At 37.0% G+C, this 18,122-nt stretch overlaps 1 protein-coding gene across 1 annotated transcript in view; it reads right to left on the bottom strand.

Moving 5' to 3' along the window:
• Nucleotides 1–18,122, bottom strand: part of TM9SF3 (transmembrane 9 superfamily member 3) — a 60,991-nt gene that overhangs the window by 16,939 nt on the left and 25,930 nt on the right. The window contains exons 5-9 of the mRNA XM_027528577.1: nucleotides 17,536–17,613; nucleotides 14,349–14,480; nucleotides 12,000–12,166; nucleotides 7,090–7,184; nucleotides 5,432–5,562 (exon numbers count right to left, since the gene is read on the bottom strand). Coding sequence (XP_027384378.1) covers nucleotides 5,432–5,562; nucleotides 7,090–7,184; nucleotides 12,000–12,166; nucleotides 14,349–14,480; nucleotides 17,536–17,613 — 603 coding nt within the window. The remainder of the gene's footprint in view (nucleotides 1–5,431; nucleotides 5,563–7,089; nucleotides 7,185–11,999; nucleotides 12,167–14,348; nucleotides 14,481–17,535; nucleotides 17,614–18,122) is intronic.

Raw genomic sequence — 18,122 nt, 5'->3', positions numbered from 1 at the left:
TCATGGATCAATGTAAAGTGAAAACAGGGAGTAGGAAAGGAAGGACTCACTCCAGGTTGAGGGCGTCCCCTAGCGACAAGAAGAACAAGTTAGAAACAAAAACTGCATACTCCTTAATATCCCGAAGATGTACCAACTGCTCAAGTATTCTCAATCTCAGTCACAAGTCAAGATTGTGAATATTATTTTATCTTTGTCTCCAAACTGGCCTTTTAAGGAAATCTGTGGTGTGAGTGAAATGGAAAGGGAAAAGGCAGGCTAAAATGTGCTATTTTGGAATGCTAAAGGATATAGATTTCACTGTCTGAGGATGAAAGACAGTAATTGCTTACAGGTGGGGTGATTCTCAGGCTTCCCGGGTTGTGCCAGTGATTAAAAAACCCTCCTGCCAATGCAGGAGACATAAGAGACTGAGGTTCAATCCCTGGGTTGGGAAGATCCCTTGGGGGAGGGCACAGCAACCCACTCCAGTATTGCCTGGAACATCCCATGGACAGAGGAGCCTAGTGGGCTACAGTTCATGGGGTTGCAGAGTTGGACACAACTGAATCAACTTAGCACAAGGTGATTCTCAGAAAATACATCATCTTCTCAGTCATTATGTTTAGGTATTTCCTTGACATGTGCTCAGAGCAGACAATTTTTATCACTCCTTTTCTACTTATACATTTTATACCTTTATACGTATATAAAAATTAGCTTCAATTTAAGCATGCTGACAATAATCAACCTAATAAACAGGACACTGCCAACTCAAACACAAATACTTATAAGAAGCCTATCTTATAGATATTTTCAACACTTCTCATTCTGATTCCTGACAACTTCAATACTATGATAGAAGAAAACACTAGATTTGAAGTTAAGAACTTATTCTACCAGGCTGGCCAAAAAGTTTGAGCTTTTCTGTAAGCTGGTATGGAAAAATCTGAATGAATTTTTTGGCCAATCCAATATAAAGCTAGTAATATCCTGATACCAAACCATTAAAAAAAGACATAAGAAAACTGCAGATCAATATTTCTCATAAACATAGATGCAAAACAACAAAAAGAACAAATTTTAGCAAATTAAATCAAGCTATATATAAAATGGATAACACATCATAACAAATTGAGGTTTATCAATGGAATTCCAGATTGGTTTAAGATTCAAAAATCAATCAATGCAATCCACCATATTATCAGACTAAAAAAAGAAAAATCATAGATCATCTCAAAAGGTGCAGAAAAAAACTGTTGCAAGAGACAACCTCCCTTCACAATAAAACAAACTCAGAAAATCAGGAATAGAGGGAAACTTCATCAATGTGATGAAGGACATGTATGAAAAAACTAGAGCTAACATTTCTTGATGGCATAAGGCTGAATACCTTGCCCCGAAGACTGGGAACAAGATAAAGAGTCTGCTCTCACCTCTTCTGTTCAACACTGTGCTGGAGGTTCTAGCCAGTGCAATAAGGCAAGAAAAAGAAAAGAACTAGAGGTTCTAACCAGTGCAGTGAGGCAATAAAAGGTATACAGATTAGAAAGGCAGAAGTAAAACTGTTTATTCTTAGACAACACAACAATATATGCAAAAAATCTCTGGGAATCTACAAAAAAGAAATGAGAACTAATAAGTGAGTTTAACCAAGTTGCAGGATGCAAAGCCAATATGCATAAATCAACTGTTTTTCTATACACTAGCAACAAGCAACCAAAATTTTTAATTTAAGAAATACCATTTACGAATAAAATAAAAAAATATGAAATACTTAGGAGTAATTTCAATAAAAGCTGTACAAAACCAGAACATTAAAATCTACAAAACATCACAAAGAAAAAGATGTCTAAATAAGTCAAGAGATATACCATGTTCATTAGTCAAGACTCAATGTCGTTGAGATGTGAATTCTTTCCAAGTTTATCCACAGATTTAATGGAATTCTAATCAGGTTTTTCTGTAGAATTTGACAAACCAATTCTAAACTTTACAGGGAAATGCAAAGAACCTAAAAACTCCAAAACAACTTTGAAAAATAATTGATTTCAAGACTTATTGTAAAGCTACAATAATCAACACAGTGTGATACTGGAAAAGCAAACAAACAAACCCAAATCAATCAATGCAACAGCAAAGTAGAAAAGAAAGTCCAGAAATAGATCCACACAGATATACGGTCAATTGATTGTACTCTTCTCATAACCTTTGAGAGATCACAAAATAGCACCCATCCATTCATCTTCGTCTCCATTCTTTCCTCACTGTGTTAATTTCTGATTATACATCATGAATTTCATTTCTGAGACCCTTGAATTCTCATGACATTTTCCCAGTTATGGTAAAATATTTGGATCATGAGAGAGCATTTCCCTAAATATTTGTGAAATCTTTTTCCTAAAACCTAGGGCACATTTCTGGTATTTCCTCTCCCAAGATAAAACAAACCTTAAAATGATAAACATGGCTCATGACCTGTTACTTCTCCATCAACTATTCTACCTACTGAGAGACAAAATCATGAAGTATGATAAGTCACGAATCTATCAGTGCATTCTGAAGTGAATGATATTTAGATTGAAAGGTTATCAGTTTCTATGCTACTTTGTCTCCATGAGTTTAAAACTGCAATTTGGTTCTCTGTCCTTTGAAAACCTCCAACACCATTAAGAATCTAAGATTTACAACCCAGAAAAGACCTGATGCCTAAAACATTTTTTCAGAATACCCTGGCAAACCTTTCCTCATTCCCAAGAAACCCTCACAGAACCAAAAACTCTGGGTATGGCACTTAAATCATTTTTTAACAAATTCCAAAGGAAAAAGGTTTTACTTTACCAGATTCAATTTAATTTGAAGTACACCCTCTCCAACTCTCTGTAGTACCTTGGCCAGAATAAGCCAACTTCAGGAACAGGTATGTTCATCTCTGAACCATCTTCGACCCCAAATTTCATTTAAATGCTCTCTTATAGAGTTTTGTAATATTCTCTAGGAATCATGCCTTAAGACAAGACGCTAGACATTAGCTTAGATTACCGCTACCACCCTCTATTTATGTTTCTTTTACCTTTAATAAGCTGCTAAGATTGACAAGTACTCAACAAGTTTAATCTGGCATGGATTTAATGGCTTTTACATACAGGTACATACGACCAGAGAATCTGGGGTCCAGAGACAAACTTCTCCCACTTTCAATGTTATCTTGGGCTAGTCCTGGGGACAACAGAAGTATTCTGACAAAAATCCAGACTCCAACTGGACAAATCCCCATTGTTCTGGTGCCTCTACAGGGCAACACAGAAGCTGAAGTCATTCTTACTAAGAATGAATTAAGCCCTCAATTGTGGACTCTCTGAGAAAACAGAACTGGAGTGAAGATTACCCAGAGAAAGGGCTCAACAGCCACGAGATCAAAGGAAGGGGACAGAATAAGCCTGGGGAAGAGTATACAGGAGTATTTGAAGACTCTGATTTTAAACGAGGGTAATAAAGTCGGGGATCCAGTTTATCAGACATTTGGGACTTGGGAACTTTACAGCTAACAGATCCACCCTCAGATGCTGAGAACTAGAATCAGGTAAACACTAGAGATTGAGTTTAAAGTAGGACAGATAAACTGGCACAGGATGAAGCCCTGGGCATTGAAATTTTTAAACTTCCAAGTGATTCTATGTGTATCCAAGGTTGGGGACCATGGAGTTTATGAGAATAATATAACCATTTCCTTCATATTGTCAACAAGTCAAATAACTTAAAATACAAATTTAAGTAGTTAACACTTAAGGGACAACTAGGTCAAATATCTCAATTCTTACATTTCATGTTCTAAACAAATTCTGATACTCTTAAAAGGAATAAAAAATTTTAGACCAAACACCTGATTACAACCTCAAAGGAGTATTCCTTCATTACAAAGACCAGGACATTAAGACCAGGACATTGTAGGAGGATGCTAAGCACCAACAGTCAGTCTTTTATACAATAAAGATCAATTTTATAGATCATCTCTTGCTCAGCATAGAGTCTGATACTATATTTGAGTAATCAGTAATTATTAAAGTATCTAAAGGTAAATTACATTGAACATTAACATTTAAAACCCCATCTACAGAGTGGCAAAATTTATAATTTTTGTGAAACAAAGCAACTTTGAAATAACATTTTCACCATAACAAATTAAAAACTTTACGGTAAAAATTATAATGGAATCTGAATTTTAGTTTTTAAAGCACTATGATAGTAATTCATTTGGCAGATCACCTCTAAGTAACTTGACTCTATATAATTTCTGATGGCCTAGAACTACTATAAAGCAAATTATTTTCCAGTTCTCAATGTTACTAATTCTTTTACCCTTTCCTAACCATTATCAGTATCCATGGCTTGCAAAAACAAAATATAAACCAAAAAAAGCTTCCAATTTTGAAGCAATCTGCAAAATATTCCTAAATAAAAATTATTAAAGATTTAATAAAAACATATATGCAAGGTATCTCTGAAAAACTTTGACTGTAAAACAACCAATCATTTGGACTTTTCTCAGACCATTCAATAACTCCCATATGATAGAAAGAAACCCAAAACAAGGTTAAAATTCAGACAGAGATATGGGTTCCAGTTGCAGTTCTGCCATTAAATCTATATGACGTTAAACCTTATATGACCTCTCTGAAAAACAGTAACCATCTTGCAACTTACATGTGTGTGTGTATGTGTGTGTGCATGTCTGCACAAGTGTACACCAAGACTAAAGTCTACTCTAGGCCTAAAATTCTGTTTCTAGTAAAATGATAACAACTGGAAGAATCAAGAGACTGTGAGTTACCTCTATAAAGCACCATTATTCCTGTGCATTAGTTTTAATATATTTAAAAATTTTACAACATTTCAAACTCTGTGATAACATGTAAGATATAAAATAGATTTTAATATTTATAGCATGTAAGTTATCAATATTAATATAAATGCTTTTGTGAAGTTCTAAAAATAGTAGTTACCAAAAAAAAAAAAAAGTTAGAGGCAGTCTTCACTTCACTGCACTCAACGATCACCTTAACACACCCAGGTTTCTCGTGTGTCATCATCCTTCCTCTGCAACATACTCACCAGTTTCCCTCATTTCTAATAAACAGTGTTCTCTTTTGTCTTACTTTAAGTTGACCTTCCACTTCATTGGTTGACAAAATCAAGAAAAAATTTTCTTTACCTAACTTTCCAGGACTGAGTGGGGACTGGCCGCAAATAGTAAAAGGCAGCTATTATACTTAAGGTACCTCCTAGTCTAGAGGTACCCTGGAGAGACAGCAGACCTCATATTACAATGCTTATCAGTCAGTCAGTCAGTTCAGCTGTGTCCGACTCTTTGCGACCCCAGGGACTGCATGCCAGGCCTCCCTGTCCATCACCAATATACTCTCAGTTTAAAAGTAAGATTCGAGCAACTCACCATTGTTCCAAAAGGAATGGCTCTTGAAGCATGGTAATAAATGGCTATGAAATTGATGAAGAAGGCAGTGCCACACACCATAGCGGGGATAAGGAATGCACCAATGAACATCTGCTTTATCCATCTCCTTCCTGAAAGAAAGGGGAAACTGTAACAATCAGAGAAGCTAGGTAGACAGACATACATCAGTGTTTGAAAGGTGGCTATTTCTCTTATTGAGTTCCAACTCTTTTCTAGCACTCTCTTTTCCTACACTTTCAATGTAGGACATGGACATGATCAGATCTCCTTAAGACACTGTCAATCAGAAAAGAACTTTTCGGTTACTCTCGGTAAGATCTGATACTCCTACGCTTAAGTCTGAACTCTGCCAACTTTCAAGAACAAGTGTAGTAAAGTTAAGTTTGGTTGGGTGTTCTTCACTTGCAATCAGACTAAAAGCGCGTTTATGTTCAATTTCCTGTTTTGAGTAACCTGTTCCTGCTGTGGAGACTATTCTAGAGACCATAAACTGTACAGCTCTTAGCCTAACTAGTTTTCAGATCAAACTCAAAGCAGGCATTACCTCAGGCATCCTTACTTCCTCAGGATGATAGACCTGTGTGCTAAGACTCATTTCCCATATCCAGAGGGAGAACAGAGAAACTGAACAGCTAACTAAAACAGTCAGGAATCTGCAATGATACTCCTTCAGGCAATCCAAAGAATTATCTGTTTACAGTACAGAGCACATTAAGTCGACAGGACCAATTTTTTTTAAAGCCATGGTAAATCAGGATATCCTGGGGGAATTTTAAATGATCCTATGCTCTGAGCTCCTCTAGCCTATATGTCTAGCCTACTAAAAGAAGGGCAGGATCCTCTAATGCTGACACTGCTTAGGAAGGGCTGGGAAAATCACATTAGGAAGTCTCTATTCTGAGGAATATAATTTTAACATCTTTCAACAAACTTTCATTCATAAACTGAAATATGCAAATCTACTACTTTTATCACTTTTCTGACCCCAACCAATTATAGGAAAAACAAAGGAACTTAAAGACCTTAAATTCCATCACAGAAAGAAACACCACGAGGCAGAAACCTCACATCATACATGAACACCCATCACTTTCAGGTCACAACAGTAAAGAAGCAAGGGGGTATTTCAGATGAAGCTCCCTTAGCAAAAGATTGTGACAGAAAATCTTTCTACAGGATCCTTTGATAAGTATTTAAGGGTCAACAGAAATAAATAGCTTTCCTTCCTATTAGCCTTCCACTGCCCAGACATATATCCATAAACCATGAAACATGCCTTTATGGTCAGCTGTAAAGCTATAGAGTCCATGAGGAAGCCTCCTGTGGAGCACTGCTAGGGAACTAGACACCTCAAAGCAAAATAATAACTTAAATACATTCTCTCCCACAGCTTCCTTAGGCCTAACTTCACAGTGGACAATGGAGATAATCTACTAATTATTCATAATTTTAGGAAATAAAATGTAAGGATTCCATAAAAAGTAGATGAGAACATGTAACAGGTTTGGTGGAGATTATGTGAAACTGGATAACAAATGGCTTTATAACGGCTATCCTGCCCATTGTAAACTCCATATACCTCACAGTGAAATATTAGCATCTGTAATTAAAAACACAAACAGTAACTCAGAAATTACCTCCTTGTCTAGCATACAGACTTCCTCCAAAATAACCATTCACTGGAGATGTAGCAGCATAGACAAATATGGCTGTACTGAGCATTGACCCCCTCCTAAAAAGGCAAAACAACATATATGATAAACTAAAACCAATGATTTAAAGAAAATATCATACAGTCTATCACATTAGCATCAGTTTAATACCAAAGACAAATTTAGCAGTAACAGAAAAAATGTATTCCTGGATTTCAGCGGACCTCAAAAGGTTGCCCAGTGAATGAATTTCTAGCTAAAATTGCATGTAAATGGTAACAGACTGATCCTACTTTTTTTAAATTTGAAGTTAAATTTCATAATATTCCTAACAAACATTTCACATTTCTTTGGCAAACATACTAGAAGCTGGCACTAAAACTGTTTCACAACCTTGTGAACCAATCACATCACATGGCAAAGAATATTCATCTGTTAAGAAAATTAATTAGAATATTTCTCTTTATAGTTTAACTGCTTAAGAGTCTTGCCTGCTGACAGAAATAAAATGGAAGTACTGTAACCTATATGACTACTATTACTTTAAATGGTATAGTACTGAGACTTCTATGTAGTTTCCCTTACACTGTTAAAATTGTTTTGATCAATAATTTCTAACCTCTTCTTCCAGTAATGCTATCTAGGCAATACAGATCAACTCTCCTATTGAACAAAACTGGACAAAAATATGTTAAATGCCTAATAGCAAAGAGAAATATTAAAACAATAAAATGACAGCATCATCTGCCATAATACAGACATGTACTTAACTAAAAATAAAGACCATTTCTGAAACTCACCACAACTAGGAAGGTAAAAATCTGTAGACAGAACATATAGCCTTGTTAATTTGAGTTAAAGAATAATCTTTTAAACACAACTTACAAGAATATCACACTAATGTGTGCTCTGGAAGGATATACAACTTTCAAAAATTAACCATCTTCTGGATAATAATTATTACATTCCATTGTCCGTCTACGTAGACTTACAAAGGCATCACACAGTCTTGAAACATGTACCACTCTTCTGCTCAAACACTTAAGCTCAATTTCTTAAAGTAATGTGTACGTTAAAACACTATATAATATTCAATTACATAAATATACAGCTAAAGAGAAACGTGGCAGCAATATGTTTGTTTCCCATGTTTAAAAGATTGTGAGTCCCTCAAAGTTAATCAGTTTGAAAAGCCAAATTTGTTTTTTCAAGAATATAATTAAACACTGCAAGTACTTTTTTTTCCAGGCTATCATTAAAAAATTGATCATTTTGCTTATTACCGGGTGTGTGGATACTGACACAGACGATGACAGAGTTCAGGCTGCTGTCATGCGACTAAGAGTCCAAAATGACTAGAGAGTTAAATTTGCAGCCCCCAGAGAGATTTCCACTAAGTGGAACTGTGAGAATAAGTTACAGTTTTAAAAATCAGATATACCCTTGCATCTCTTTCTTCAAAAACATCTTATGGGCATTTTCCACCCAAAATAGACCACTTCCATCTACAATGAAGAAATCTACTGAAGTAGAGAACCATCCTTGCTTATCTCTCTAAGACTGGGGGTGGGGGGAGAGAGGGTGATATCTAAGTAGCTGCTTTACCTACACTTGCCATCCCACCACTGCAGAGCATTTTACCAGACTTACTCATACCTTCTTAAACACCATGCTTTCTCCACGGTTAATATCACACTAATTGGCACATCCACATTGATGCTGATCTTCTATCTATCTAAGTATTTTCTTCTTCCCTGATTGCCATGATCATCATTGAACAAAGTAATTTTCTCAGGTTATACATTTATCTGCTTTTTAACCTCTAGAATCCTTCAGATATCTACTCCTGGAGTGAGTCTTACAAATTTTTACATGCAAGTTTTTTCATTTTCTCATCACTATGCATTTTTATTATCTCTATCTTCATATCTAGGGCACTGAAAGTTAAGAGTCAAGTTCTGGAGTCAGAGTGAAAGCGGTGAGCGTCAGTTGCTCAGTCGTGTCTGACTGTTAGCAAGCCCATGGACTGTAGTCCGTCAGGCTCCTCTGTCTATAGGATTTTCCAGACAGGAATACTGGAGTGGGTTGCCATTTCCTTCTTCAGGGGATCTTCCTGACCAAGGGATTGAACCTCAGTCTCCCACACTGCAGGCAGACTTTTTACCATCTAAGCTATCAGGGAAGAGTGTCGAGGTTCAGATCTCATCTTACTAACACACCTTACTAATAGCTGTGTTATCTTACTCAAATTACTCAACCTCCCTGAGCTTCACCTTTCTCATCTGTGGGCTGAAGATAATAGTCCCTTCACAGGGCTGATGTGAGGATTAAATGAGCTAATGAGCATAAAGCTACTAACATGGAACCTCAGTAAGGTTAGTCACTTTGATCTCATAATAATATTCATAGGTGTAGTACTTAACATGTAAGTCATTAAGTATGTTCACTTCAAATGGTAGAAAAACCACTGATAACAATGACAGGCTTAAATAATAAAATTCATGCTGCTGCTGCTAAGTCGCTTCAGCGTGTCCAACTCTGTGCAACCCCATAGACGGCAGCCCACTAGGCTCCCCCGTCCCTGGGATTCTCCAGGCAAGAACACTGGACTGGGTTGCCATTTCCTTCTCCAATGCATGAAAGTGAAAAGTGACAGTGAAGTCGCTCAGTCGTGTCCGACTCTTAGCAACCTCATGGACTGCACCCTACTAGCCTGCTAATAAGCATCTATTAGGTGCAGTTTCTTATTTCCAAAAGCTGAAGGTCTATAAGCAGAACAGCTTCAGCATTAAAAAATGAACTGCCAACACTGAAACATTAACATTTGAGAAAGAACAAAGCAAAAATTTGGATTCTAGGAGAGGCTGCATGTGTGTGTGCTAAGTCACTTCAGTCATGTCTGACTCTGTGCGACCCTATGGACTGCAGCCTGCGGGCTCCTCTGTCCATGGGATTCTCCAGGCAAGAGTACTGGAGTGGGTTGTCACTTCCTCCTCCAGGAGATCTTCCCAACCCAGGGATCAAACCTGTGTCTCATGTCTACCTACACTGGCAGGCAAGTTCTTTACCACTAGCACCATCTGGGAAACCCCTAGCAGAGGTTCAGTTCAGTTCAGTTCAGTCGCTCAGTCATGTCTGACTCTTTGTGACCCCATGAATTGCAGCACGCCAGGCCTCCCTGTCTATCACCAACTCCCGGAGTTCAACCAGACTCACGTCCATCGAGTCAGTGATGCCATCCAGCCATCTCATCCTCTGTTGTCCCCTTCTCCTCCTGCCCCCAATCCCTCCCAGCATCAGAGTCTTTTCCAATGAGTCAATTCTTCACATGAGGTGGCCAAAGTACTGGAGTTCAGCTTCAGCATCATTCCTTCCAAAGAAATCCCAGGGCTGATCTCCTTTAGAACGGACTGATTGGATCTCCTTGCAGTCCAAGGGGCTCTCAAGAGTCTTCTCCAACACCACAGTTCAAAAGCATCAATTCTTCGGCGCTCAGCCTTCTTCACAGTCCAACTCTCACATCCATACATGCCCACTACTAAATTCTAACACTGTGACTATATAGTCAGCGTCAATTCCATAGTGATGAATTTAATCCAGTATTTAATGTGAAGGATGATGTAGTTTCATGTAGGAAGGGGCTTCACAGGTGGCACTAGTGATAAAGAATCTGCCTACCAGTGTAGCTTTTCTTGAATTTGAGATTTAATTTACTTGAAATATATTATATCCTAAAATTAGAACTACCTACAAAACACTGAAGTTTAGCTTTTGGCCATTTTAAGGTTTATGTGGTAACTGAAGTACAAAGGTTATATTAAAGAAATATAACAAACTACAGAGAAATACCTTTGTCAATTAATACATCATTCATTTCAGTTCAATAAGTACTGACTGAGAAACCTGAATACGCAAAGTTCTTCAGGTACTCAGGGAATGCAAAGATAAGACTCTCTACTCTCAAAGAACTTACTGTCCAGTGCAAGAAATAATTTACAGTTAAACATTTAATATGTAACGCAAGAGCCGTGCGTTCAGCAACAATTTGTCACTTGTCCACCAAGTGCCAGGCATTTCTAAGCAAGCACCATCAGGAACTGAAATAGGGGTATGAGATGTAACAGGAGACAAGTGTCGTTCATAGGGCGGCATCTACACCCAGGCTCAGAGTGTTTTTGCTTTGTTGAGGTCATGGCTCTCTGAGCACAAGGTTATAGGACTACCCAATAAAGACTTAAGATCTCCATGAATGTACTACTTTTTCTTAGGATCCAAAGGCCTCACATTAAAGATTTCTTGCAACTGGTTTTGTCTTCAAAGAAACAGTGTACCAGAAACCATGTAAAGACAGAATAAAGGAAAAACCATGCAATTATTTTTCTAACCTCGTGTGCCTTTTCCACCACTCTTTTTAGTGTTATTTATAATGCTTTCTTCTATTCTGTAGAGCTCCAAGTTTTGGAGGCAAATATGAAGTACTAACTCAGTAAATGGGTAATCCTTGTGTGCTTCTTAGGAAGACCTAATTGGACTTCAGCTTTCATAAAAGTGTCTACTCAATTTGTCAAAGAACTCTTGATTTGTAATTCTGCTCATACCTCTAATGAAAACCAATCTTTATAACCAAGCAAAGTGTTCAGTAAGGTTAGTAATTTTAGAAGATAACAGGAAAGTATACTTATTATAGCTACAGAATACTGTTCATTATTTGTTTACAATAATGGAACTTATGCTTTTTAAATTCTAAGATAATTAGAATCAGTATGGCACTTATGCTTTTCAAATTCTAAGATAACTAGAATCAGCAGATATTTAATGATTGCCTTAAAGGTTCAATTATTAAAACTATTCAAGAACAATGAAAAATTAATAAAGTTATAAACATTTGAACTTACTCTGTATACAAATCTTCTATCATTGCAACAATAATAACAATGAGAGATACAGCAAATATCTGACATCCAGAACCAATGAGAGAGGAAAATATCAGTGGGTGACTTGATGGTCTAAATACATCTCCATGCACCTGCTTCCATCCATACTCATCTCCAAGGTCTCTATCCTATACATATATACGTGTTGAGAGAAAAGAAAATAATCCAGAGTGAAATTAAAATACATACAACAACTTAAAAAATTACAACTACAGTTGTAAGTTCCCTTCCTACAAACTTAGAGCTGTTAAAAGTTTCAAAATATCAAGAAAAGACATTTCAAATTTAAAATAATTTCTGCCTTTATAACTTATTATGTTATAAAGTGTGATATTACTGAAACTCAGAAAGGTGGCTCCTGAGAAACTGAAACTCAGAAAATCTCAAAGAATGGAAAAAGAAAAGGTCTAGGAGCAAAAAGAAATGGTAACATAGGGAGAAAAGCCCAGAGGCTCTTTGAACATTACCTACAGATGCTATTCTTGACATTACATCATGACTATGGCTCACATATGACCAGGGCCCAGGTGGAGAGCAAAAGAGAAAATTAAAACCAGTACTAGATGCCCTAGCAATGCAGAAATGCCCCTTATAGCCTGGAGCCTAAGAAAATACACGGGGAATATATCGAATAGTTAAATATTATTTAACTGTCTATCAGTCAGTTCAGTCGCTCAGTCATGTCCTACTCCTTGCAACCCCATGGATAGCAGCATGCCAGGCTTCCCTGTCCATCACCAACTCCCACAGTTTGCTCAAACTCATCTCCATTGAGTCAGTGATGCCATTCAACTATCTCATCCTGTCGTCCCCTTCTCCTTCTGCCTTCAATCTTTCCCAGCATCAGGGTCTTTTCCAATGAGTCAGTTTTTCACATCAGGTGGCCAAATTACTGAAGTTTCAGCTTCAGCATCAGTCCTTCCAGTGAATATTCAGGACTCATTTCCTTTAGGATGGACTGGTTGGATCTCCTTGCAGTCCAAGGGACTCTCAAGAGTCTTCTCCAACACCACAGTTAAAAGCATCAATTCTTTGGCGCTCAGCTTTCTTTATGGTCCAACTCTCATACCCATACATGACTACTGGAAAAACCATAGCTTTGACTAGACAGACCTTCGTTGGCAGAGTAATGTCTCTGCTTTTTAATATGCTGTCTATAGTGCTTTTTTAAACAAAACATTCAATTATGCCTTTTCAACCTGAGTAAGAAAATATCTAAAACAGAGTTTCTTAAGAAATATCAATCAGTCCCTCAAGATAATCTCTGGGTTTCTTTTGGTGGTGGCAGGGGAGGGGGAGTGGTCTGGGTCAGCTATATTTGAGAGGCAGCAAATATTTCATGTTTTCATACTGTTCTTGGGGTTCTCAAGGCAAGAATACTGCAGTGGTTTGCCATTCCCTTCTTCAGTGGACCATGTTTTGTCAGCAATTGAACTGAACTGAAATAGTTCATCTATCCTCTGATATTTCACAAGACACATATGCATATTGAAGTTTAATTTAACTGTTTTCCAAGCTCATTTAATGATGGAGCATATCTACACAGAATATTCATTAACAACTGAATCACTTTGCTGTACATTTGATACTAATACAACATTGTAAATCACACTTCATTTTTAAAAAAGGGAAAAAAAAAAAGATTAGCCATTAACATTCCCTGATGGTCAGGACTCTGTGCTTTGTTAAGAGCATGGGTTCAAACCCTTGTCAAGGAACTAAGATCCCACAAGTCGTGCAGTGTGGTCAAAAAAATTAACAAACAAACAAACAAAACACGCTTTTGCTTATTTATAACACTGTTCTATAATTTTGTAAAAATAATTTCAAAAGCAAACCTCTGAACCATGTGAACTAAATGTAAATTAATCCTTCCACCCACTCTTCATTTTATGCAATATTTAGCAGCATTAGAAAGATACCAACACAAGTCGACAACCTCCTAGCTGCAATTCTGAAATCAAAAGCTCTGAAAAGTGAGTCTGTTTCACAAGCTGGACATATCTGGTGGCAAATCTCAAGACTGAACTAACAAGAGATTACTTACACTGTTTATTTTATTTGTCCCACTTAGGATGAACAGTCATATGTTTTGCTGAAAACACATTAATGTATTTGATTATAGGACATTTAATCAGGGCACTTAAAAACATTAAAATATTTAATTGGAGTTTATATCTTTCTAAAGCCTGAAAATTCTGAATTCTAAAGATCAGCTGATCTCAGGATTATAAACCTACCTCCAACATTTAAAAACACTTGAGTTAAATTGTTTTGTAAATACAATGTATTAATAAAATGTTTGCTTACCATGTCATCCATTTCTTCTTCTTTACTATACCGGGCATAATCTTTTCTTAAAGTTCTCATTAAAATCATGGAAACTAAGCCTACCAAGAAGATAACCATCATGAAGGAGTTGAAAATTGAAAACCAATGAATCTAGAATAACAGAAAATAAAGTATTACTTACAAGAAATACCAGTTACAAAATTCATAGGTTTCATGATGACAATAGAATGTTTACGTAAAAGAAAAAAAAACAAACCAAACACAAAAATCTACTAAAACTTTTACATGAAAATCCATAATTAAAATACACTAGAGAAGAGTAATCAAAGGGATTGGCTTTCTTTCCAGTAAGCTTCAGATGCATTAAAAGTATGATACTATATATATAGATTATCACAATCAAATTGTACAAATAAAGTACAATTTGGCCACACGGAGTATGCTATTCAGTATTACAGAGAAAGAACATGGGTTTTGGAATCAAAACACAGTTCAAACATAGGCCCTGACCCCAGTTTTCCTTCATCAAAAATGAAGGAAATGATACTATATCATAAGTCATTTGTACATTTTAATATATATGTAAGCCACATGTCACCATTGTCTGGCACAGGTCAGTGAATACTCAATAAATATTAGTTCCCTTCCCTCTAACTGAGCAACAACCTGAAAACCTCACCAAAATGACAAGACTAAACCATCATAGTTGGGTGCCATGGACTTGAGCTACCTTCCTAACCACAGTACAGAGAACTCTGACGTACTCCATAGTTCTCAACATCCCCAAGGCTCTTGACTTTGATTTCACCCATACATTTGTCAAAAAATTACGTTCAGATGCAGCACATCTGACTTCCAACTATGTCTGTGGCACTGTCCAGCAATTTCTTTATATTTTAATTCCCCAAAATTCTTCCTTATGGATAGTTTCAAAATTTCTCTTCTCTCTCATTTCATTTTTTCCCCCTTCCTCTCCATTCCCGAGCCATCACCTCTCACCTGATAGCTCTAATGGCCTCCTAGTGATGACCTTCATGTTTGGTCTTTCCCCTTCCTCTCAGTCTATCCTGTAACAGCTAATCCAGTACATGTTTCTGAAACATCATGTTCATATATCGCTTCTCTATTCTAAAACTTACAGTGACATTCCCTATTTTTTAACATATCAAAGAGAAAGCGTTAGTCGCTCAGTTGTGTCCAACTCTTTGCGACCCCATGGATGGTAGCCCACTAGGCTCCTCTGTCCATGGGATTTTCCAGACAAGAATTCTGGAATGGGTTGCCATTTCCTTCTCCAGGGAATCTTCCTGACTTCAGGGATCAAACTCAGGTCTCCTGAACTGCAGACAGACTCTTTACCTTCTGAGCCACCAAGGAAGCTTGCATATCAAACCTAAACTATTCACATATAAAGTTTATCACAAAAGTATCTCTTAAGATTTATAAATGCACTATATAATAATAGGTTTTCACAAAGATTTGCTTTTGTTGCTACTCTGGAAATTAATGACCCAGAAAAGGATAAGAGAGAAAAAATTATATATACATATATATACACACACACACACACCTCATAACTCATGACTGACTTTTTTCAGTCAATTTATCAAATTTTTGAAAAGAAGTTTTATATAGTTACTGTTTGGTAGTAAGAAAGATATGCCCCCAAATGTTAAAATTTCTGGCAAAGCTCTCTATTTTCTAATCAAAGATGCAAACTTTAATACCTATTATAATGTACTACTAATAACCTGACAGTTTATAATATTTCTTTATCCCCCAAATTATAAAATGTTGTATGATTCTGAAGTTATTAACCAAGGGAAATACTTCCTTGAAACAATAAAGCAATGAGATGTCACACAGCAGTGACTGACCCTATGAAGTGCTGCCTCCAGCGCCCTCTAGTGTTGCTAATCCTAAAAGCAGCACTCCAGGTTTACCACAAACACTGAACCGTGGAGATTAATACACCACCAGCGCTGCTTCTTCCTGAGCACCTGCTGTGGAAGGTTTTATACCAGAGGTTTTATAAACACGGTCAAATGGAGTTTCACAACAACTCTGAAAGGTAGTATAACCCTCGCTTCACTGTTGAAACAAAGCTAAAGAACTGAGTCCTCTCACCAAGGTTACAGTAAATGACAGAGACTGAGTTTACATGCATTTGGAGCTCCTAAGTCTGTGCTTGTAAGTCACTGTATAACAAACAATCCCAATGCTTCACAGTAGACCCCATCCACTCCTGCCTACTCAAGGAAAAAGGTTCATTAATTCTCCCCATCTTCTGCATCGTCAGTTTTGTATTCTTTACGGAACCCCATCAACATACAAACGTGTTTTCCTTACATTTCAAGAAACAAAACAAAACAAAAAACACCCCAACTCCCTCCTGATCCCATCTTTCCTGCTGACTACTGTACCATTTCTTCACTCCCATTAATAGCCAGACTTGTTGCCTCCAATTACCCTCCCCTCACCCTCTTACAGCAGCTCTGTTGAGACTGTGCCCCGCTACTATACCAACCTTGTTCTCTGTCAAGTTCACCGATGACTCCAGGTGAGTCCACAGTTATTGTCAGTACTCACCTTACTGACCCATCAGCAACAATTCAGAACTAATCTTTCTATCCTCCATGACAGACTTTCTTCTCTTGGCTTTCAGGATACCATACAATTCTTTTTTCACACCATACAAGAATCTCTTCAGAGCTCTGAGCTGGGTTTTGCTTTTCTCTCTACATTTACACTACTGCTCCCGGTGCTCCGTCCTTAGTGCTCTTCTATTTCTATACACTCTTTCTTGGTAACTGCATTCAGTCTCACAGCTTTAAATACTACTTACATGCCAACCACCACAAAACTTCTATCTCTAGCCCAGGCCTCTCTTCTGAACTCCACTTGACAGATCCAACTAGCTGATCATTATCTCCATCTGGATGTCTTGAAGACACTTCAAAACTACCATGTCCCAAACTGTACTCTGATCTTCCCCTCCAACTCTCCAAACACAGTTTTTTGCCCCGAAGACAGCAGCTCCACTTTAACAGGTGCTCAGGGCCCTCTGAGCTCACATCTGAAATCAGCATTATAGTTAAACCTTTGAGATTCACACCCCTCACACTGTGCCCTATAGATGGCAACTGCTTACTGTGTGACTGATTGAAGCACATACTGAATGTCTTAAAGTACACAATTTACCTACCCTGTGTTGAAAAAAGGATGGATCAAGATATTTGTCAAATCGATCTTCAAATTTTACATCTGATTTTTTCCATTTTACCTGAAAAAAAAATTCTGAATATTAAGGACATTTGCTCAGAGTAAACAATACTCTGAGCAAAATTAGAAGATTTACACTCTAAGAATAAGAAATTTGAGAAATGGTAGAAAGTTACTACCAATCTGAGAAGTTGAAATATATGATTAAAAAACTACCTAACTTCCCTTTCTGTGTATTAACAAAACTTATAACTTTACTTAGAGTGATCATTTCAGTTTTCAAGGATTATTAACTGGTAAATTCTCTGACCTCATAAATGTGGTAATAATTAAATAGACAAAATAAATTAAGAATCTGAACATCTTTGTCTTTAGATTTCATTAGTTTTATTACAAAGATTGTGTTTCTTTATAAATACAGCTATGCAAATATTATTTGTACTAGGTACATATGCACAGAGCTTGAAAAACTTTCAAAACTATCTAATAGCAATGGACTCATTCTGGTTACCAGGAAAGGAAACTCACAAAGAGAGAGGCTACCTACATCAGATTTCTCTTCTTTCCACT

This window comes from Bos indicus x Bos taurus, chromosome 26 (genome assembly GCF_003369695.1).
Source record: "Bos indicus x Bos taurus breed Angus x Brahman F1 hybrid chromosome 26, Bos_hybrid_MaternalHap_v2.0, whole genome shotgun sequence".
Lineage (NCBI taxonomy): Eukaryota > Metazoa > Chordata > Mammalia > Artiodactyla > Bovidae > Bos > Bos indicus x Bos taurus.
Note: the sequence above shows the minus strand (reverse complement) of the source record. Positions and strands in the feature narration are given on the sequence as shown.